Source organism: Nelusetta ayraudi, unplaced genomic scaffold (assembly GCF_046127955.1).
Source record: "Nelusetta ayraudi isolate G7.1 ecotype Tasmania unplaced genomic scaffold, CSIRO-AGI_Nayr_v1 ptg000042l, whole genome shotgun sequence".
NCBI lineage: Eukaryota > Metazoa > Chordata > Actinopteri > Tetraodontiformes > Monacanthidae > Nelusetta > Nelusetta ayraudi.
In genome coordinates this window covers 21,252,501-21,276,050 of record NW_027466092.1, presented here as the reverse complement: position 1 = coordinate 21,276,050, position 23,550 = coordinate 21,252,501, and the positions used below count along the sequence as shown (strand labels likewise).

Genomic DNA, 23,550 nt, shown 5'->3' with positions numbered 1-23,550 from the left:
TTAACGATGCCGGTATAGAGCTGGTGGGGAGGGAGGCCGCAAGATCACACACCGTCTGTAGTCATTGTTTGCTTCTGGGTATAACCTGGGGCGTCTGGGTATCAAATCTTTGGTATTCTTTGTTTGAGTTTGTGGGAATCCAATTCACCCCGACAGCTTTGGGGCTGTGCATGAAAAGGGAGGATCCAAAACAGAACAATAACCAATTAATCCTTCTCAGGCTTTTATTGGTTTCTTTTGTTGGTGAAACAAAGTTGGTGTCGCTTCACCGGGTCCTCCACAGCCCACTTGCTCCACAAACAGCGAGAACACGCTGAAAAATGGAAACTATTGAAACCTTTCAAGAATAAAACAAGTCACTGTGCAACCGTTAAGCTATATGTTCAGTAAGATGAACCGCACATTAACAGGCTACCAAAATGTATCTGGATATATGATCTGCATGTCTCAATATCAACACTAATCATAGCTCCAACCTGATCAGTGGGCTGACTGATTTCTGACAAGACAGTGTAGAGTTGCCAAGATCAGCCAATCCAGAGAACTGATATAGAGTTGAACTGCATATACACCTCTCACCCAAGGTTGGTCCAAAATGATGAAAAAATGTTGATAAGGCTTTCGCATAATTCAACATACAGTATACAACATACCTCCGAGCTCCCCTGGCCCCCACTTACTAGGCCCATTTCGAGGCTGCTGTTTGACAACTTCCCAAAATCAAATTACCGCATGGAGTATTTCCACTAAAACACGAATCAATACCCCAAAGAACCAACTTGACAAAAATCACGGAAATGCGCCCCCTTGCACCCGAAATCAATAGAGGTGCAGCTACAGGGAAGATTTTATGGCAGTTTTTTATGAATTAAATGCGGGACAGTAACCACAAAATTCGAATCAGAGCCGAATGAAATTGCAGCAGCTGAGCCTCAAATTGCGGCTTATCATATCATTCCGAAGGTAAAGTGTGCGATATCTTGGGCTGCGTAACCAGATATGTACACTGATGAGGAGATAAGGGGAAAAAAAGAGGTCTAACGGGAAAGCAGCCCACCGCCACGCGTGACACACGCCAACATAAAAGCAGCCGACGTATCGCCGCGCGTAGCCGCGACACGTCATTAAACAGGCAAAGATTCTAATCTCAATAATTAGCCGAGTGAACACGGCCGAGGCCCGAGGCTCACATTGTAATCATAATCTGCTGCAGTGACAATACATCATGTGGGTGGATGTGGGGGCCTGACTGCATCACTCACCTCGGGATGCTGAAAGCAGCGTCGGCAGGCAGTGGGGGGGGGGGGGGGGAGGTCGGAGGGGAGTATTTGCATATGCAGCACTTTTGCTGTCCAGCACTTTCATCATGTAATTACGCGGCGTCCCGTGTTTGTTAGCACCCACCGTGTCATCGCGATGCAAACGCGTCCCGCTGTCGGTCAAACAGATATGCCTGCGCTTCTGCTTTTGTCGGCGAGGAGAGAAAATGCAGAGCGCCAGGGGAAAAAAAGCAATTAATATCGCAAATTGACTAAAGCAAAGGTCGCAGCTTGGTCTCTCTCTCTCAGCGTGCATCTTCGGCACTTCATGATGACCCTCGCCTTCCACCCACGCCCTCCCCCTCCTTATCCAAATTAGGAGGACCCCTCTGCTATGATCCAATATGGGAAACCTATTGCTGCTGCACGCCCACCAATTTGGCCCCGCGGTGAGCTCACCTCGCCCGTTTCTTCTGTTTTTTCCCTGGTCTCCCTCCGCCCAGCCATCCGGATGGAGCACACATCTCGTTTGCCCGCATGCTTGCATTATGCAGGCCTAATGTAAACTAGCATCCACTGCCACTTGACCTCACTGTCAATATCCGTCCTCATTAAACACCACTGGACCTGGATGAGACTCCCCGCTTTACGCGGCATCATTCAGCAGTTACCAAATTACGCCCAGCCAGGATGAATGGGGCACCCTGGCTCGTTCCTTTGGAAGATATACACGGGTCCCGCCGCGGGTACGCATAAAACACGCTGAGGGTATTTAACCCCAGCCAGCCATTAGTAACGGCGCTGTCATTCAGCCCTCTTCCGCTGGCGAGTTCTGACAGCAATTTGGCAATGTCAGGCCGCCACAACGGATGTCGTGCGCAGCAAAAGGCCATTCTTTTATTCCCCCATATCAAGCAGGTATTGATTTTTCACTCATTACGGAAGAACATAAAAAACTTCAAGGGTTATTTGAGCAGCAGGCCAAATGCGGCACCACGGATGGAGAAGGTGCCGCGGCGATGACGAATACAAAAACAAAACAAAACAGTGAAATATTTGCTTAAATAACGCCGGAAAGATGAATCCACGTTTCCTGTGCAATAGGTGAGATATTATAAAGCAATAAAAAAAAAGTGGCGAGCAGGCATTCAAATGACTGCTGTGGATACCTCCTCCAGGGCAGCCAGGAAAATAAAGTCATTATTCTCTCCCCGAACCACAAACTGCTATCTGTTTTCAGGAGTCCTAATTTTAAGGAGTACGAGGGAGGGATGAAAAAAAGAAAAAGAAGATAAGTCTTCCAGAAGGAAAAAAATAAAAATCAAACCAAAGGCTTCTATGAATATCATCAAAACCATCTTTGAAGCAATCAAAATTCCATGTGAACGTCAAGTAACAATGAGTTCAGCTGCACAAAGCTGATCAATCAGAGGACAAAAATCTGTTGATGTCAAGTCAAGGGGCGCATTACTTGTGCAAATGAAATAAACAGATTAAAGGATGATACACACGATTACTTTAGAAGTGCACCAGGTGGGAGTAGCAGCCCCCTCACCAGACAGCTGCAGGAGCAGCAATACAATTAAAATAGACTATGAAATAAACATTTACATCATCATGTATGTTGCCGTTGCAATCTCAAGTCGAGCATCAGCGTCTGCGGAGCCAAAGGCCGTCCTCCTGCCTCTTCCTGTTTAGTAGGTTTTGGCATGAGCGTGCAGAGAGAATTCCGCCTCCTAGGTTCCAGGACAACGTGTGCTGAGTACAGATACAGTCCGTGTTTGCCCATCTTGCATAAGCAGCATGATCCACCAAGAGGAGTAAACATACAATGGAAAATAAAGACATTTCCAGACAAAATGTCCCGACCACCACTGTACCAGGTCGAGGTCCATCACATCTACAATTACGACTTTGGCGTCAACACTGTTCTGGTGTGGCCCATCGCTGCGGTCACGCAGACTTGATACGGACTGTGCGTGATGTGTGAACAGGTTGTTTTCACTACACACAGCTCAGATGGAGGTTAGGTGGCTGAGGATCTGTCGTATTTTACGGTTGTTTCAATTGCTGGAACAACATTTTTTTTTTTAAGTTCCAAAGGTTGTTGTTCACAAAGGTGAGGAGTGTAAACAACTCACAGAGCAACGATGTAAAAAATTGGATTTCAACCCTACGTCTTCACTCTGGGGTCTGGAAATGCCTGTGTCTGCAAGCACTTCATCGGAGGTACGTTAGCTAGCGAACTGGGTTTTTGACATGAAATATTTGAAAAAGCCTCTATAAATCTGTGCACTGTGGACTCTCCTGAACAGTTTTCTCCATAGAATTATTCTCCATTTCTACTTCCTGCCCTCCATCTGAATTTGTGCCACCTTCATGTATCATCATAACCAAATGACAGAAACCCAGCTATTGCAAATGCAAGCGTGATGGAGGATCAGCTGCTTGGTTATGCGGAACAGAAATTCCACACCGCCGTACAGCATGCAGGCCCATCGCAATTGCACCAGCCTTTCCTGGGCAACCTGGGCACTCGATGGCTGGTTTGACGATTAGGTAAACAGCCGCTAACTGCTTGCAACAATCGACTAATCCAGGATTAAGTGTCCGTCGGAAATTCAGCGGCTGAAACTTAGTTCGGCCTCCGTTAAAACTCTTTTTTTTTTTTTTCCCCCTAGCAGTGAGAAGCAATCCTGCTGAAGTTACTTGCTCAAGGTAACAAAAAAAGACATACACATTATTTATCCCCTCACTTCCCATCACTGTATCAATTGGCACATATTGCCCACTGCCAGAGGATGATTGACACCTGCCCACTCCAGAGCATGTTTACTCTCAATGCGAGCACGGGGTGTCTCGTGCTCGCAACAAAACAGTACACGCGTTGCCAGGCTCTACAAAGAACTCTATCTCCCTTTGAAATATGAGCTCAAATAAATCATTTGTTCATTTAATTAAGCAAATTAGGTAAATCCTGTGACGGCGCCGCAGATGCAGAGCTGGTGCCCTGGCACAAGGTGATTAATTAAGTGGATCGGGGTAGTGGTGCAAGAAAAGCTGCTGTTGGAGTTTAATGCTCTTGTTTGGTTGGATTAGCAATTTGCTGCATGGACAACATGAAACGTCCACGCATGTTTGTTTGTTTGTTTGTTTTAAACGAAACGAAACATTTGCAAGTGTTTTGTGTTGTTTTAAAATTGTTATTTAAGAAGAAAAAAAAGAAAAAAAGCACATGCACAAGCAAAAGGACACATATTTAGCATCCTCTTCATCCCTCATTATGTATCTATCCCTCCCCCGCAAGGCCAATATCTGCTTCCAGCCCTGATGAATGCACAAGTATCTGAGCATGAAATATATGTGTCAGACTTTCCGTCCGCTGGAATGGTCCACTAGCTGTCATCCATTAGAGCTGCTGTGCCTCACATTCCACGGGGTAGCATTAGCGAGAATGAAAAAAAATAAAGAAATAAAAAAAAAGAAAAAATCCCTCTGCAAGCATATTACATGCACAGGAGGGCATGATTAATGTGCTGCTCAGGCATGACCACAGTGTCCAGAACATTGCCTCGACCATTGTTATTCACCGTTACCTAAACAATGACAAGGATGTGTTTCACTTATTTTTCGACCCGCTGACTGCCTCTGTGATAGAACCTTTCATTAATCTTGCCAGACACTCAAAACAGGAGCACGCAGGAGCAGACACACCACAGAAATAAAAACATGAGCGGCGCCGCCCACACATCCCGCATCGCTTCTGAAACTATATACCATCACGGGGGTCTTTTATTCTGATCTTGCCGCCTTGACACTTGTCCAGAAACATTGCTCATTTTTCAACAGGGAGAGCAAAATTGTCTGACGGCCGCACACACAAACAGGAGGCGGCGGAGAGCCACCAAGGGATCCTCCTGAGTGAAAATTGGCATGTGCGTCAGCAGCTACAACGCTTCCCCCGCAGCATTCCATTCCAGGCCGTGCGTGCACATGCACATGCACATGCACATGCGCGCAAGGCAGAAGAGGGGGGGGCCATACATCCCCAAACTAGGCCAGCGTCCCCTGCAGTGTACAGTTCCAACACTCCCAGGGAGGAACAGGTACAATGACACCACAGAGAATATTGGCACTGATGCCTCCCCTCAGCTGCAGAGGCTTTTACAGCCAACATCTGGCCGAGAGCATCGGCGCTGCGCTCCTGTGTGAAACCTCTCTGTTTTCTTACTTTAAAAACAGCCCAGATCATTAGAGTCGGGAGGTCCAGTTTAAAGATCAAGCCGGCCCCATGCACTCGGAAAATGTTCTATTTGAGGAATACTTCAACAGGGAGCAGAGCTGCGGGGAGGGGCTGTCACCTGTTTCTGCCCAAATCAATGACAGATTGACTGCTGCAGAATGACAACGTGAGCACTGACATCAATCTGCTGCCGACACGTTTGTGATTAAAGGTTTCAATACATGTAGACGAGGGCCCTGGTTAAAATGCATGTAAGATTCTGCATGAAAAAATAATGATAAAATGCTAATAATTAAGGCTGACTTCAGTTGAGGGGGGAAAAACTCAACTGGATTCTAAAGTGCCTACATGCTGTGATTGACACCTGTGCTGAGCGGCATTTTACAGTCAATAGTAATCAAAACTGAGGTCAAAAGGTTAAAATAAAACAGAAACCAATAGTGCAGACTGCAGACTGTAGAGCAGGATAAGATCTGGATGTGACTGCCTCTTGAATCTAATGCTTCAATTTACAGCAGAAAAATCAGTACTTTATATATTTCTACACATTCCATCTTCACAAAGCACAAATACTCACACAATTCACAGCCTCAGAGGTCCAGACATTCATTATTTCTAGTTCCACGGTGTTTATGTGGTTTCATTTGTAACCAGCCACAGACAAGACACCCAACACAGCGAAGCAGAGATCTAAATTTATTAAGCACAGTTTCCTCCCAGTGCATGATGTCATCATACCTGACATTGACCCTTAAAAATATCTTTGCTTCTAGCTTCATTGCATGTTGGAGAGTGAAGTTTGAAGTCCGGGGCAATAACAGCCATGTTAGACCTCCGTTTAACACCAGGCAACCTCCTCAGTTGACTTCTCAGAAAAAGCAACAGTGGCCTCACCACCGTCACTTTTAATTGCCGCTAAACTTCACTTTTCGTCCTCCACAGCTCCCCATTCCCCCGAGCATGACATGCTCATCAACGTGACAGCTTGAGGGGGTGTCTGCTTAGCATCAGCCGTCTTCTTTATGGGCCCCACTTCTGGCGTTAGCCATCAGCAGCCTTGTGACCTCAGGCCCATTGGTCCATGTTTTCCAATTATGACTGGGTGTTACAGGCCTGGTGCAATGTCAGCGGTGCACAGATGGGAGCGACCGGTTTAAAAAAAAATAATAAAAAAACTAAACATATCATCTCCAAGGACCCAGATGGTAAACTGCGTGTGCAGCCGTCACAAATGAAGCATTATCATGGAGCACAGGGAAGGAACCTGGTGCCCACAGCGGCGGTTAGGGACCCTGGAGATCTCCTCCGCTTATCGCAGGGTGCTTATTAAAGGGAAAGGGATGAGGTCACGACTTATTGCCGCCCTCCGGGTGCTTCAGAGTGTAAGGAGTTTTTCATTGGCAGGTCATTAACTCGGCAGCGACACGTCTGCACGTCTGTCAGCCACCTCCCATGACCACTGTGCCGCCGTCAAATTTTACACGCAAGCCAGAGTTGATTGGTGTGAAATTTCCCTGTGACATCGCACACTCCCGCAAACCATCACCACGAGACGCCCTTTATGTTTTACCTTCATTTGACTGACTGGCTTGCGAACAGCCCAACAAACAAAGGCACTTTTCCTTTACCCAGGACAAAGAGTGAAAAAGAGAGATTTAATTGATGAACGAGGAACACTTTGGCTTCTCTTTCTTCCTTCGCTCATTGTTGTTCTCACAACGCTAAACATGCATCACAGGGCTGACAGTCTCAATGATTTGTTCTTCTTTTTTTTTTCAAACCAATCCAAGTCGATTTCCTGTTGCCTCAAGAGAAGTGAGACAAGAGGAAGAAGGATGGATCTAAAAATAAGCAGGGAGGCAGACACAGGAATCAGAGTGTGAAAAAAGGGGGGGAGAGTGTCTCCAAAGTTTCAAAGAGTTTGCAGGCGAGAAAAAAAACTGGTAATTAGCGAGTGCTGCGAGATGATGATGTCAGAAATGATAAAAGCATGAAGGCAGGCAGATTTGTTGTGGAAGGGGGGCAAAATAATAATGATTAAAATCCAGTTTGCCTTGACACTGTGATGGCCGCATTACGCATTAAAAAGGCTGTGCGGCAGTTAGCAGCAGAGGACTCACCCAGAGCGGCTGGTGTGAAGAGGCTGGCGAAAACAAGCAGGCGTGCGGTCCACATGGCCTCCTCTTCTGACCGCCTGCTGCCAGGGGTCCCACTTCTATTCAGTCTCTCTGCTCAGCCGGTGCCCGTATCGGCTCCCTCCACCGTGACACTCTTGGCGTGGGAGGAAAGGTCAGGGTGTTCCCCGGCCAAAAGTCGTCTGTCGGGGGAGGAAACAGAAAAAAAAACAAAAACAAATAAAAACACATTTTAGTGAAACAGCTGAGGCCTTTGTTCACTCACAGGCGAAAACAAGCGACTCTTCCCCCTTTCTGAAAACGCAACAGATGGATGCGCCCCTGCCTTCGCTGTCCGTATGGCGGTGTGGGTTTGAAGGTGTCATCACATGACTGAGTGCGACTTGCTCAGTCTCCAGTCAGCTCGGGCTCAACGCAGCGGTGAGCAACCCAATGCGAAGATGTGTATTTTTGGGTCGTGGCGTTGTCGTTCGCTCGTCATCATTGCGCTCATTCCCTCCCAAACAACAACACAAAAAAAAGAATGGTAAAAAAAATAAAAATCACTCCCACGGCGCCAAAAATCACTCAGTGGGAGTGATTTTTGGCAGACGGCAATGGCTGCGTGTGTGTGTGTGTGTGTGCGTGTGTGTGTGTGTGTGTGTGTGTGTGTGTGTGTGTGTCTGTGTGATGTGCGTGCGGAGCGCCAGGCCTTTGCATCTTTCTGAACATGTGACGTGCCGTAATCCCCTGCATGTGCTCTTGCGAGGCCTGACGGTGTTTCGTTTTTTTTTCCTCTCTGCTTTCAACAGGCTCAAAAGCAGAAATCCACTGTGCAGCATCTTGCCACACAAATCCAGCTGAGCAGACGCGACGCCAGCTGGACCTGCCCTTGACCTCCTCCGCAGCTCCTGACCCTGGATGACTCATGGATGAGCTACATCAGGCGCGATTTTAGATTTTTCTTTTTGCTACCAAGTTTGGAATTCCTGCGAGGTGAACACTTTTTGATGTGCCATGTGAAAATAACACAAGAACAAGACAAAGGGCCTTTTTAAAGTTGAGAGTCTAACAGATATGGCTGTCTTTTTCTACCTCCTATGTCCTTAAGGAGATTATTCCATATCAGGCCCATATCATGATATTAAGGTTAAGTCCGCTCTCATGATGAGTACATCCAATCCCCCATGTTATCCACCATCAGTCATGATCAGCCATCGGAACATAATCTCCGCAGATGACACGGGCCGCAGGGTGTACCCGAAGATTATCAGTAAATATTAGGCATTCCGCACCATGTTTAATATCGCCGGGAGTTCGCCCCATTGCGGCATGCCAGAAAATCTTGTCGGAAAAAGGTCGAAACGTGGGGCCAGCATCAAAGGACAAGGCCTCAGGGACGCTGGCTGGCATCAGAAACCCTCATCCCTCTTGAATTTTCTTCTTTTAAAGCCCTACTTTGCATCCGGCCAGAATGCGGCTACGCTCGGTGAATTCTTTGTGAAGCAGTGACATTTGTGGATTGCAGACTGCAGCTCCTAATCCCAGGTCAGAAATCCAGCATTAATCAGAATCTCTCTCTGCCTCTCTCTCTCTCACTCACTCTCTCTCTCCCTGTATTTCAATTCCATGTCTTTACTGAGTGGATAATAATGGGTTTAAGGGGAGGGCAACAAGCTTACCGTGAGGTTACCCAGTTTATACAGTAACACTTAGGAAAGTTAAAAGTCTGTGATTTCATCAACAAAGTCTTTGAAATGAGGGCATGAAAAAAAGAATCAACAAAAAACTAGAACCTGAAGAACTTAGAGCCTCAGCCACAACGCTGTTTATTTTTGTGTGTCGGGTGCGTGCGTGCATGTGCACGTGCGTGTGTGTGTGTGTGTAAAAGTGGCAGGACTTTTAAGACATCAAAACAGCAATACGGGAATGTGGATGGGATCAAAGACTTCTCCTTGTGAGTAAACAGCGCTTTTATTAGGCATCCTGACAGGCGGAGGAGCTCTAAATTAAAAGTGACATCAAATCAGTGTCTGCGACTCGCTTGATAAGGGGAAAAAGATGCATTATTCCAGGAATAATCGCACCCAGATACGCTGTCCAAGTGGCAAATTGGACCTGAAGCTTATATTGTAGGACAACTTTGGAATTAATGGCAGACAGAGGAGGACTTAGACGCACAGCGTGTCAAATTACACACATCAAACTGGATCATCCATCACTGATTTTCAGCGCCGCTGCCATTGGGCCTTCTCCAGGCTGTCACAGCCGGGAAGACAATAGGAGCAGTTTAGAGACTGCGGCTCCTTGGGGATGCAGAGCATTGACGGGTTAGCGAGCAGAGACGACGACGGCGTGCAAAGGTGTTTTCGTCGCGCATCGTGGCATCCGCCGCACAGTGAAACCACTTCGCTGCCACAGTCTGCTCACCAAAACACGCGTGGGCTGAGGTACAGGAATAAAAAAGAAAGAAAGAAACAAAAATACAAAACAGGAGAGCACATCATGAACTGCAAGAAGGAAAAAAAAGAGCAAAATAAAAACAAGCTGCAGTTCTGACTTGCCAAGTCATCGTGTATTCCAGAAGGAGTCTAATGATACATTATGGCGCTGACGTTTCAAAGATGCTCGTTCGGAGTTGAGGCTGGGAGTTGGAGCAGATTTAGTGCGACTCCTCTCAGATAAACCGGCCAACATTTCGCGAGCATCCGAGCCACGGCTGCTTCTGGTCTCTGCCACATCAAGGAGACTTCATCACCATGCCGCTCTTTCCTGCAAGTCGCAGCACCCCCCCCCCATCCATTACTTTCTTTTTCTTTTTTTTTAACAGCTAATCAGCGATGATGATGTTTTTGTTATTTTCGCAATTATGCCTGTGCCAATGGGGGCCCAGATGAAACTTGACAGATTGAATTAATTGACTTCTCTGTCGGGTTGAAGCTAAAGCGAAGCTGAGTGATATAGGCGGCACCGGTCTGAGTGAAGTGGGTGGGGGAGGGACCGCGGGAGGAAAACACTGTTGGGAGAAATGGGAGCACTGAGCTTGATTTAAGACACAGCGGCATTCAGGGATAGGACAAAGAACATTCCACCAAAATTATTATATTTTTAACATGTGCGCTTTGCATTGGTTTACAATGGGTTTATTTTTGAGTTGACTCCAGACACAACACCTTAGCAGGGGAGGTGCTGGAGATATGCACCTTGAACTGAGACGTGTTAGAAGTGACACAAGACGCCCATCTTATTTGCCGATTTAATAGTGAACACCTCCCAATGAGGCGCCTGAAAGTGAGTCGAAAGGTGCAAAGCTGTAATTAGGCAGAACGTGCACACTGCACTTTGTTGAACAAATACATGCGCCGATTTTTTAAAGCGGCACCTCTGAGGCTAAACATTTTCCCAAGGAACACATGCGCTTTTGAATTGGCAAAAAAGATTGGAAGAATTTTCTTCCAAAAAGGGACACGTGGAAGAGGCATTTCCTGTTGTTTAAATAGAATATAAAATGAAACGCACAGGGTTTTTTGTGACCCGTGTCAGGCATAACATACAACATTCAAATGTAACCAACGGTGAAATAAATCACTTATATTTCAGCGGCACCACTGGTCAGCAGCAGTGCGGTGGAAACAGCCAATCTACGAGCTCACGGCGCCTTGCATCCATGAGGCGTTGTGAGCTTGTGCTTGTGGGCACATATTTTCCATAGGCTGTATAAAGCTACATGCAGTCTCTTTGACTCAACAAAATAGGCATATTTTTAAAATATCCTATGTGCTCCTAATTGCATTTTGCCACTTGCATGGTTCCATATTAAGTTGCAAATGTGACCAAAATGGTTGTACCGTCTGTCCCTGTCTGAAGGTCGAGCTGAGATACAGAGGGAAAACAACAACAAAAAAACAATCACTTGGTATTTGGTGTGCCACCTCTTACAGCTAGTTTGTCATTTTATCCTGACAGAAAATTGTCTTAGGCCATTCCACATATTCTACAGCAGACGTGCAATTAACACTCTCTGCCCTCCTTTCTCCCTCTTCACAACTGAGAGCGTAGCAGACTGCCAGCCGGAAAATACAGCATGCCGGTTGTTTATATGCCTTTTGCATATACTTTTCATATTTAAACGATTATGACGGGCAGTTTTACATATTGTTTCTACCGGTCTCTCTGTTCTTCATGCTAACCAAAACCCACAAAATATTTGTCTCGAAAGGAAAAGATCAACAAACAAATCAGGCTTCTTTTTTGTGTCGTTATTCCACCTTCAGTAATGAAGGATGCATTAAAACACGTTTTTGTATCTTTGGCCGAAACTCGCAGGTCCCCAGACATGTTTTCCAACACCTCGGACGACTCAACACAACTTTATAGATTAACCGCACAGCAGTCGCACTTATCGATCATTCACAGTCCACACAGCACAGCCACAGGAGGAGTCGGCTCGTGTTTTGCCCGTTAAACAGTGCATTTGTTTGCAGTATTTACTTGCTTTTTTTTTTTTTTTTTTTTTTTAATTTGCTTCATGCATTTTTGCCATTGATTTGGCTGGCAATGAATTAATTGCTTGGCCTCTAAAAATGTCACAAAATGCCAGTTACAATTTGCAAAAGCCCACGGTGCAGTCAATGATTTTTAATTTCATGTTTTATTTATTTATTTATTCATTTATTTATTTTATTTTGGGGGGGAGCTGCTGTGTAAACCGCTTGCAGGTTTACACAGCTTCTCAAAAACTGAAAAAGAATAACGTGAAGGAAAAAAAAAACTGATTTTATTAAATCATAAATTTACATTTACATACAGTACATAATATTTGACTGTGTAATCTTTCTAAATATAATAGGACATTTGGAAAAAAAAAACTTTTATTTTGAAAAATGTTGAAGCAACTCCTCAAAAAAACTCCAGAGTATTTATTTGTTCACTCTTGATTAAATAAATTAAACACCTGTAACAACGTTACTTCCTGGTCAGATGTCTCAATGACCGATTGGTATTTCAATATCAACTTCTATGCATCCCTACTATAAAACTGTGAGACGACCATCACCCACAAGCACGTCTGCACCCCGGGGGCGTTGTCACTTCCTGACCTGAGGAAACCCAAGATGATCTTCATTAATGCAGACGTGTTCCACACAATGCTGGTGAAACAAAGCGAAACCCGAGCGTCGGTGTTATCTGATGGCAGCGCACCAAGTATGATATTACCAACCATTTTTGCGTCAGGACTTCCCACCCACCACCATGTAATGAAGTGGGATCGTGTTTCCGGGTTAAACAGCAAGTCTCAGATTTTCAACTGTTTCATGTCCAGATGCTTATCACAACGGCAGGCGGAGGACTCGATAATTTCTAGAAGACACAGAGAGAGCGTTTGGGCAAATTAAGTGCCTCTTACAGAATGAATATTAATCAGGTGTTCTGTCTGCTCAGTCTGATTGATGAGCGCTCACTCGGAAAGATGAGCCGAAATGATTAAAGCAGTTTATCCTTTCCTTCCAGGTGTTGAAGACTTTTTTTTTTTTTTTCGTGACTGAGCCCCGGCAATAAGACCACCTCTGAAAAGAGCAGGCCTCTAGGAAGGTCGCACAGACATGGGACAAAGACCCACGCATTTGTTCAATCCATACGTAATTTTCAGAAATACAGATCTTTAACCCCAAACAAACCGGAAGTAAGCTATTTTCACTTGTTTGAAAAAAATCGCAAAACACAAGGCTCAGAAACCATAAGTATGATTGGCTTGAAATCGTATGTATGTATGACACAGACAAGACCTTCCCGACAAGAAGTTGTTCATGGAACCTTTGAGATCCCAACCGTTTTCATTTTAAGGCCCTTTAAAGTCGCAGTACACTGAAAATCGACTACTACACGGCTTTGAGCCCCATTTTGACCCCTGTCACATACTCCAAAACTCCCAAATTTTGCCCGTAGGTCATTTTTTTTAATTCGACAAACAGAAAGTAAGCTATTTTCACTTGTTCGCAGAACTCAACAACCGTAAATGTTAGAATTCTCAAACGTGTTGTATTATACAGACCAATTTTCATTTTATAGCCCTTTAAAGTCACTGTACGCTCAGAGTTCACCAAGAATCGCTCAAAACACCTGGCTCAATTGAACTTAAATAGACAAATAAAAAAGAATACATTGGTTCATTGCCATTTGGAAGGTGGTACAGCCATCATTCAAAATCCCACGTTTGTCTCATCAAGGCCTATAATTTAAAATTGACAACCTTTACAAAAAAAAGAGTGTGCAAAATCTGCAACATTTGCTTACACATATGATGAAAAGACTTCTTCCAGTTCACATTTCACCCACCAAACATATTTTAAAAGTCATCACATTTCAGACATAGGTCCAGACTGATGAAACATTTCACGAACATGAGGAATCAACCTTCTTGTCTCTACAGCTCCACCTACAAACACAAAAGCAGCAACCCACATCCGTAACCAACAGTTTCCAGCGATGCCAATATAAATCACTCGTTTGTCTCATGGGGCCTCTGAATCAGACAGTCACGCCACAGAAAGCTTATTGAGGAGGTTCCTAGCGTTGATGGCAGATTAAAGGAAGATGTCAACAGGGGTCATCAGAGCTCGGCAGGCATCCGAAGGGGTTGCGAGAATTCTGAATTGGTTGTTAGGTGTCGGGAGGGGTCGGCAGATGTCGGGTGGCATCGGTAGGTGTTGGGGGGCGTCAACAGGTGTCAAGGGGTCATCGGAAGGCGTCAGGGTCATCAGCAGGTGTTTGGGGGGGCATCGGTAGTTGTCGGGGGCGTCGGCAAGTGTGAGACGTCATTGGCCCGCAGCGACTCAGTCCCGCTAACGCTGCTTGCAGCTTTAATTTTTAATTTATTTTTGTGAGCGGTCAGTTTGATGAAGTCAGACATAGCCATAAATGTCAAATTTTGCTTTCGGAATGCGAGTTGAAAGGTGTGAAAAGCGAGGCGTTTAATGCAGAGTGCTCTTTTGAGGCATCCCTGGGGCTTGACAACATGAGCGGCCTGCCACAGTCTGCTACAATTGGCTTTTTCAGAAAGGGACCCTGACAGGGCTAGCCAGTGACAGGCAGATAATAGCGCTAACTTTAGCCTTTAGAGTCTGAATGGCTCTCTATGATAGGCTTGTTGAGTGTGACCGATGGCCCGGTCTAATAATGGGACCCTCCCTCCTCTTTCCATAAGCTCACAAAGGCTTTGCAGCCCCTCCTGACACACAGAACTGCTCCTGATTGTGAGACAATGCAAACACAAGCCATTAGAGGAAATAACCTGCACTTAAAATTGTATTTACACCTCAGCAGCACAACAACAAAGAAATATAAAAGAATTAAACCCGCAGGCAGGGTTGATGGGCCTGAGCCCGCTCGCCGAGACCGCCTCCCCCCACAAACTGCAAAAGCGAAATACCTCTTTTCTAAATATTTTTTTAATTTGGTTTTGACAGAAGAGAGCTACCCTTCCTTTCTCTCCTCCACAGCAGAAGTGTCAAGTGTCCATGTGTGTGTGTTTGGGAACAATGAATTGATTATTGGTTAATTGTTACCAAATTAATGTTACCATGTTATTTCTGTCTCAGAAAGAAAAAAAAACATATCACTGGCGTCCTGAGATTTTGAGCATGCTGAAAATGCCTTTTTTTAAGCAGTATGTTCCATTTCTGTGAGGCATTGGGTGTTCAAAAAAGTGGAAAATAGCTCACTTCCTGTTTGTCGAACTTAAAAAATTCGAGCTTACGACATGTAGGGCTGGACAACACGAACGCGTGGATTCTTGTCTCATAACTGTGTGACATTCCGAGAGGGCGCTATTGCAGTTTTGGAGGAGAAAAAGTTGAAAAATTGGTCCCATGTTTATACTAAATTCGTACTGCCCATAAGAATTTTTCCCGTGTGGATGTTGGTTTTTGGCCTGTAGGTGGCGCTATGGAGCTCCTAGAGATTTCATTGTTGCATAAAAAAAAATGTGTCCTTAGGTGTGTCCGAATTTCGGCAAAATTGGGTCGAAAGACGCGTAAGATGAAGAAGAAGAATATCGAAGAAACATTCGAAAAACAATGGGTCTTTCGCCCTTGCGGCGGGCTCAGCCACAATAAAAATTACCATTTCAAAATTTAAAAGAGGCAAAACAGTCGGGTAACATTGCTTTCGTGGAAATAATTAAAAGCAGAAAGGCTTGAAGGGAAGTTAAAGGAATATTTCAGCCATAATTCAATTTCACCCGTTGACAACTCAGCTCAAGCTGATGGACATTCCTGTGACATTTTGTAATCCATACAGACGTTGTTGAGTGCAATATTGGCCCTGGTAGCAAGGACCCATATACATATTAGCTTTTGCAGGTTCAGGCAGCAAGTAAACTAACGCTCCGCCCCCGACATGAGCAGCGGTCATGTGCTTCAGACGTGCACGCCGCACTAGCTACTTCGAATACAACGTTGCCATTTCATTTTAAATTCAAAGTCTTTGTTTACAAAAGGATGCTCCTAGCTGTGTTTTTTTTCCATTCTGTGAAACTCCAGAATAGTTATGTGGATTAGAAAATGTCACCAGAACCTCCATCGACATCAGGATTAGTAGTGGTACATTATTTCAATTTTGAGTGAACTACCCCTTAAATTGCTGTCAATAAACGCAAATAAGTGTGCATGCGTGCATGCATATCTGTGCATGAGCACAGGTTTAAAGACAGGAGAAATCTGCCTTGCGACGGCTCTCCATTATGATGCAAAGCTCAGACGTGATCCATTTTCCACGTCTTTCTTGGTTTATGTTCTCCCATCGGCATTTCTGGGCTTAATGCAGCGCAAATGGATCCCAGTTGGTGGACAAAAGAGAGAGGAAGGGGTGGAGTAATGGGGAGGACAGGAAAGAGAGAGAGAGCGAGAGAGACAGAGAGAGAGATGGACTGTCTCGGGCTGCAATGCAAAGGACTGGTCGACGGAGGATAAAAGGGTGGAAGGACGCGGAGAGGATCACCGGGATAAATGCAAGTGCTCTGCGAAACGAAATGTATTCATGCCTCAAATGCGAAAGACGCATAGGACAAAAAAAAGAAAGAAAGAAAGAAAGGCTACTAGCTGGTATTTGAAGGTCATAGATTGCAGCCGGAGTGAACCCGGAGCACAGCCTTCACATCTGCTGCTGTTGCTATAGAGGCTCAGGTGGGCAAGTAACCATGGCAACCTCACCTGTTGGCTGTTAATCACCTACCTAGGGGCAATTGGCATGCTGTGCCCGCAAACACTGCAAGTCATTATGCGGCCGGAGCGCGGACGTGAGCTTCAAAAGGCGGCACATTGTGTGAAAACATCGGCGAATCCGCCCAGCCATTCCCTCGCCTCTACAGATATGATGTATAGATTTAAAACGCTCTGACCTCAAGGGTAAGTCCCATGTAAGGAATGGATTTCTTTCCAGAGAGCCCGATCAATATATTGTCAATTTATTGTGCTGACACGGGCAATCTTCAAAAGCAAGCGCTGACGGTATTGGCTCAGCGGTAGTTATGATGAATATACGGTGAAGAAAGTATGAGCTCATCTGTGAGGCTTCGCACCATATAATAGCACCACGGCAGTGCCAGTATTTTACAGCATTACGTAAAACCGTTTGAGACAACAAGGACCAACAGCAAATAATAATAATAGATTTTATTTGTAACGCACTTTACATATGGTCAAATCTCAAAGTGCACAGCAGACAAAGGAGCCATTTTTAAGAAGATGTGTTTTGTAATAAATTCAGAAATGTTGTGTTAAAAATCAATTATGAAATTTCTGTGAACTCCTGAACTAACCACATAAAAATGACAATTGCAGAAATAGGTATTTCAATTGGTGTGCAGATACTAAAATGTGAGTATTAATGTGGTCTTACAAACCAACGACTCAAGTATGAAATGCTTAAAACTTAAAACTTGGAACGAAAGATAACGTGTAACTCACAGCAGTCGAGGACAAATACATGGACAACAGAAAGGATGAGCTCAGAACTCACCACAGCCTGAACTCTGGTAAACCATACTAAATATTGAAAAAATATATATTTTTTTTTAACTTCTACCTTGACTTTACTGCGTCTCAATTTCTCCTATATTTTGCATTGCCTTTGACACATTTGCATAATTTTCCAATAGACACTTAATTCCCTGCCAGATTTAAACAGTGGGGTAGAAGCGCATGCACACACATGCACGCGCGCGCACACACACACACACACCAGCAGCAGTAGCAGCAATTTCAGCTCAGCTCCTGAATCAGAAGAACAGCAAATTCCACTGTCAATAACACTGATCACACTGGCGCATGCATTTCAATATCATTATCTGACAGCGAGCCCAAGCACGCTGAATATGACGAAATCTTTAAATGTGAATGGCAAGATGCACCCCACACCCTCAGGCTAATGTGATGCTAAAAAAGCGCATCATGCGGCTTGCTACATCCGAGCTCTTTGGGCTCGATTAACACGTCGTTCATCTGCAGCCCCGGGATCTTTGTTTCTGGACGCAAATTGCAACGGTGCATCTCAGTGGTGCAATGATTGTAGCACGAGTGCTACCAACGGCAAGAATGGACTGTAAATGGCCTGGAAATGAAAGGAATGACTGTCGCAAGCAACTACAATGGTCAGGACCGGAGGGAATTGAAATGGGTTCCACCTGGATTCCACTCACAGCTCAATTAGGGAGGAGGAATAGAGTTGGGGGGGGGGGGGGGGGGGGACTCAAAAGACCTAGGGGTTGGGAACAGAAGGCAGACATGTCTCCAAGTGCTTAAGCATCAATCAATGTCTGCAAAAAAATTTAAGTTGCACATTCAAAATAATGGTTTACATTAGTGAAACCATTAACTGAGAAAATTAAGAAAATTGTTGCACCAAGTTAGTCCACTTTGCTCTTTACGCTTTACTTAGGGGCATGCGGCTATTTGTCAGTCGCAAATGTCTGAAGAGAAGTGGCAACACAGCTGTTTCATAAATATCACATTTTTAAACTCTACTGCTTCCTTCAGGCACCACTTTTGACGAGATGAATGTTGTCTTTAATGTATGTACACCTTAAAAAAATACATAAATAAATAAATATTTTGCAGTTTGTAAGCACAGAGAAAGGAGAATTGCTCATTCACCTCAGCTGGAAAGGCTGCTTTATTGCATCTTATTGGCTGATATTTCAGCCAAATTGCCTTTTTAATGGGACCCACTTCACTTGTGTTTAAGCAAAATGTCTCTGGGGCGCAGACACATCATTCAAATACATATGTGAAAGAGTGAGCGGATAATCAATTCTGGAAAACTGTAAGTCTACTGCACTGGCTGATCTATTCATTGCACTGTTCCTGCATTGCTCTGAATTTAAAGCTGGCATGAGTAAATATTTTTGCAGTGTTATTTACCCTTTGCTTCCAACCTTCACTTGAAAGATTTCCAGTTACTCGGATCAAGCTGCAGCCTTTCGAAATCACAATGACACAAAAGAGATGTTTTTTTAGATAAGGTCTATGTCAACAAAACAACTCATGTTTGACTAATATGAAATATGAAAAAATGGAAGGTAAAAAATGGAACAAACGTTTTTTCCATGGCCTTGGTGGCCACCAAGGGTCCATTTCCTTGTCAGTTCAGACGCCTGCATTCACCCTGTGGCTGGGAGTAAGTAATCACTCTGAGCAAAGTTGACACAAAAGGGGCAAGGGTCATCACGGTGAATTGCTTTGTTTGTTCCTGGAGTTGTCCGGCAACTTTTTCAAAAACGGTGGCAGGAATGCACGAGCCGTTTGGAGTGAGTTGGTTTGAGGGTCAAGTCCGAACTTGTGAATGTTCAGAGGGAACTCTGCGGGATTGACTCCTCAAGTGCTAAATGAAAACAAGAGACAGACAATACCTATTATACCTCTACCTCTACAAGATATCCAGACACCTTTTTCTATCTTTTGAACTGTGTTTCCTGCCGTTTTCTCAACTATTCAAAGTTGACCCGTAAGCTGGCTGGGAGGAGATATATCTCAGCAAAATCTTGCAACTGCTGCCAGGGCCGCCAAAGATCATATGCACTGAATTACTGATCATTATAGTACTCATGAAACTCTTCTCCCTGCCAACATTTCTTTCTCTAAAATTACCCAAGTCTAACTTCTCACATACTGCTGGGAGATAACCCTCTAAATTAGGCATTTTTGTTCACACAAGACAAAGAAAGGAGATGCCTGTCGAACAGAGCTCAAAGGAAGTGCAGAGAGGTCGCATGCTGTGGGCTCCCTCAGCCCTCACTCAGACTCCACAGAATGGGATTTGATGAGAGTCAGATTGGCCTGGGCAAACATCCTCATGGGGTACGTGTCTGGACAAAGGGAGCAATACTCTTCCCTCTTGTCGAGGCAAATGTTCTCCGGTCCGCCAAATCACAGCTTGGTCTCGGGGTACCCAGTCTTACCACGGATTCTAAAACCTGATGAGATAGATGGGGCCCCTGAGGTTAAACAAACTTCAATCTGAATGTGCACTGAAAACCAACTAAGCTTCCACTCCCTACCGATACAGTGAACCATTAAGTGCAGTGAACCTGCTCTGAGTGAATACACACGCTCACACAAACAGATGAGATATGAGATTTGCGGCAGCATTGCCTTAAACCATGACACCAACTAATGTAGTTCTCGTAATGGACCCAGCAGTATGGACCCTTGTGCTGGGCAATTCACCAAAAAAGGAAAAGCCATTTAAGGAGAAGTGGTTTAATTTCACTAGATGCTGACTAATTCTAATTAAGTCATTAAAGGCTTGAAGTACAAATCTGCAAACACAAGGGATCTAGCCGAGTGGGTTGGGGGAACACAAAGACTGAACACATCGACAGCGGTGTTGATGCTATCAATAGTCGTTCAATCTGGGGGAGGCGAGTTGAGTTAGATGTTTAACACATCAAATCACAGTGCAGTGAAATGGACGGGGAACACAAACAAGGGTAGGGAGGAGCGAGTGTGACCTGCGTGTGCCTTTTTATCCGCTCAGCAATACTGCAGAGGAAACAGAGGGGGCACAAACACCATCCAGCGATCTCGCCCTGCATCCTCTTGCATGAGCGGCAGGAGCCGTTTGGGTTGGACACAGTGGCCGGCGTCTCTAATTGTGAAAGCTGAGTTCTCCCGGGGTCGGGGTTGGCCAGCAAATGTCAGAGCAGACTTCAAACCGGAAGGTTACAGGCAACAGCAACAGTCTGTTCCACGAGAAGTGTAGCTGATGAATGTGAATTCACCATGTGATGTTGTGAAGAGATGCATAGGCCTGGAAGAAAGCAAAAAATGGAAGAGGTTCTGCAGAAAGATCTTCCTCAAAAAAAAAAAATGTCCTTGTTTATCTGTGCACAGTCCCCACAATCAGACTCAAACTTCCTGCCTTGCCTGTAGAGGAGCCAGAGATCTGATGGTGACATGCCCACACTGACCAGGACCAGGAGTTGTCGAAATGTCAGATTAAGAAGAAGTTGTGTGTGATTAAGTCAACTTAACGTTTGACATTGGGGAAGTGATACACCCAGTAATTTCATGCTGCCCAAAATACATGAGCAGAACTCATCAGTTTTCTAGGCACTACAAACTACACCAACAGGAAGCCACAATTAAAAATGTTTGTGTGAGTGCATACAGGAACAACACTTGGAAAAAGAACCAGCACGAAGGACACCTCTTTAACGGAATTACATTTATCTTTATCTATCTTTATCAGACCACAGATCTTCCCACTGTTTTATGAGCCGTCTATTTAAATTAGTTCTACCCAGACAGAACTAGACACTAGAAATACACACTGTAGTGTTGTACAACAACAGAATTTCTTTCCAACCACAATGTCTCTTTAAAACCTCTTTAACTGCCTCAGAAAAATCAGGACTTCAGACCCAGGCCTGAGTCCTGAGATTACTCTGGTGTAATATTACATGGCCACTTGTGCCGAGTCCACAAACCCCATCCTGCCTGCTCCATGGAGCAGATAAAAAGCAAAGGAGTCTGTAATTGCTTTTGACTTTTCCCAGAGAACTGCTTCCCAAACAAGTGGAAATTTCAAAGACCAACTCGAATCACGGCCATTTTAATGAGATTGCCTCCTGTTTATGCAGACGGGCTAACAAAAGACTCTCGATTGATGGCATTTGTTTTTTTTTCCCAATCAATATTGAGCGCTTTGCTGCTGAAAGGTCTCTGGAAGAGACTTGTATTTAATTTGGAGCCAAATATTGGCCATAAGGTTTTTAAAAAAGTGTGTTTTTCACACACACACACACACACACACACACACACACACACAAGCAGCAGCAGCAATGTCAACTCAGCTCCTGAATCAGAAGAATAGCAAATTCCACTGTCAATACGTTTTCAGCCAAATTAGATGATTGCATAATTTTCTCCTGGATGGACTACAGACATGAGCCCATGAAGAAGTCAACAAGGTCTTTTGTGTTGGCCACACAATCTAAACTGCTACAAGAGGGAAATATCAGCATCAGAGCATCATCATAACTAGCATTTTATCACACTCTCGTGTGTGTGTGTGTGTGTGTGTGTTAGATTAGGGTTTAGGTGTTTGTTTTTCACCTTAACAGAGATTCTGTCAAATGCATGCTTCCACTGTCAAATTGTTTCAACTCCAGAGCTACAGGGGCTCTTTTCACTCTGCTGACCCTCCCAGACAAAAAACACGACTGACTCTGTTCTGGGGGGTCCACTGAGCCGTCTCCATCCCATACCTGGGATGAGCTGCCTTGAGTTAAGCTCAAATGGGGGGTGTTCTAGCCCTCCATCCTCTCTCTTTTCATTATCCTCATTTTATTTTCTTATCAACCCAACACTGGAATGTTATTGAAATTGCACAACCGGCAATCAGGAGCCTGTGTGTGTGAGGGGGCCACTCTCTAAGTGATCCCCGAAACTCTATCCTATCCTTACCACTACTACTGTTAAACCCGCCTCCACCCTTGATTCCCCCACAAAGAAAGTGGCCAAGGAAAAGGTGATTTCAGTTTGACTTCCATAGTGTGGGCGCAGAGGGAGTCCGTCTCAACGACGCTCCCTTTCTGTCAACTTGGACGCAGACCAAAGTTGGGGTCTCGGAGACTCTCCATGATCCTGGCATGCGGTTTGCTGCACCAGTTGGTGTCAGCACTGGGGGGAGTGAATGTGCAGTAGAGGGAGGGCGAGAGGACGCCGCCGCTCTGACAGACATCCAATATACACAGCTGATGCCTAGGACTGGCAAGTCTAATAACATCATCTGTGCGGCTGGATCTCAGTTTATTTATTATCCAATATGTCCACCGGCAGGAGGAGGGTTTGAATATGGCAACAGCAGCCAAAGCTGCAATGCTCGCATTAGGAATCTGGGAACGAGGAGAGTAAGGCGACTCCGGGGAATGATAATCGGCAATCAAATTGAGAGATGAGGAAATTGCCTCACAACTACCACAATTATGTCAGTCCCTGATTAGCAGATGACTTAGAACTCCCAGGATGAGGGCTGCAAAATCTGTCGGCATCTTGAGCTTGAGATGCTTCATCAAATTCTGTAGCCACACTCAAGAGTGGGATGACAAAAAATGGTGATGTAATGCAGCCAACAGGTAGAACCTAAAACCCTGTGAACTGGCATCAATTTAAATCTTTTAATGAAAGTCATTTTGAAGAGTACAGGCACGTGACCGAGTCTTGTTCTTGCTTTTGGGGCAATTCCGCTCAACTTTTGCAACACTTCACGTTAAAAGTCATGCTCTTTGGAAAACAAGTTCATCAAGCTGATTCCTGACTGCAGGAATACATCTGTGCATTTTAGCAGTCTTGACCTATGAATCATGTAACACCTCAGGAAAATCAGAAAAAGTCGGAAATTACCCTGACTAAAAAAAGTCCTAAGGAGGGACAGT

The 23,550-nt window shown here is 44.8% G+C and overlaps 1 protein-coding gene across 6 annotated transcripts in view; it reads right to left on the bottom strand.

Moving 5' to 3' along the window:
* LOC142894212 (adhesion G protein-coupled receptor L3) overlaps positions 1 to 23,550 on the bottom strand; it is a 172,285-nt gene that overhangs the window by 130,697 nt on the left and 18,038 nt on the right. For all 6 annotated transcript variants that reach the window (XM_076035476.1, XM_076035478.1, XM_076035480.1 and 3 more), the window contains exon 2: positions 7,623 to 7,819. In XM_076035476.1, the coding sequence (XP_075891591.1) occupies positions 7,623 to 7,677 (55 nt within the window). In that variant the 5' untranslated portion in view covers positions 7,678 to 7,819. The remainder of the gene's footprint in view (positions 1 to 7,622; positions 7,820 to 23,550) is intronic.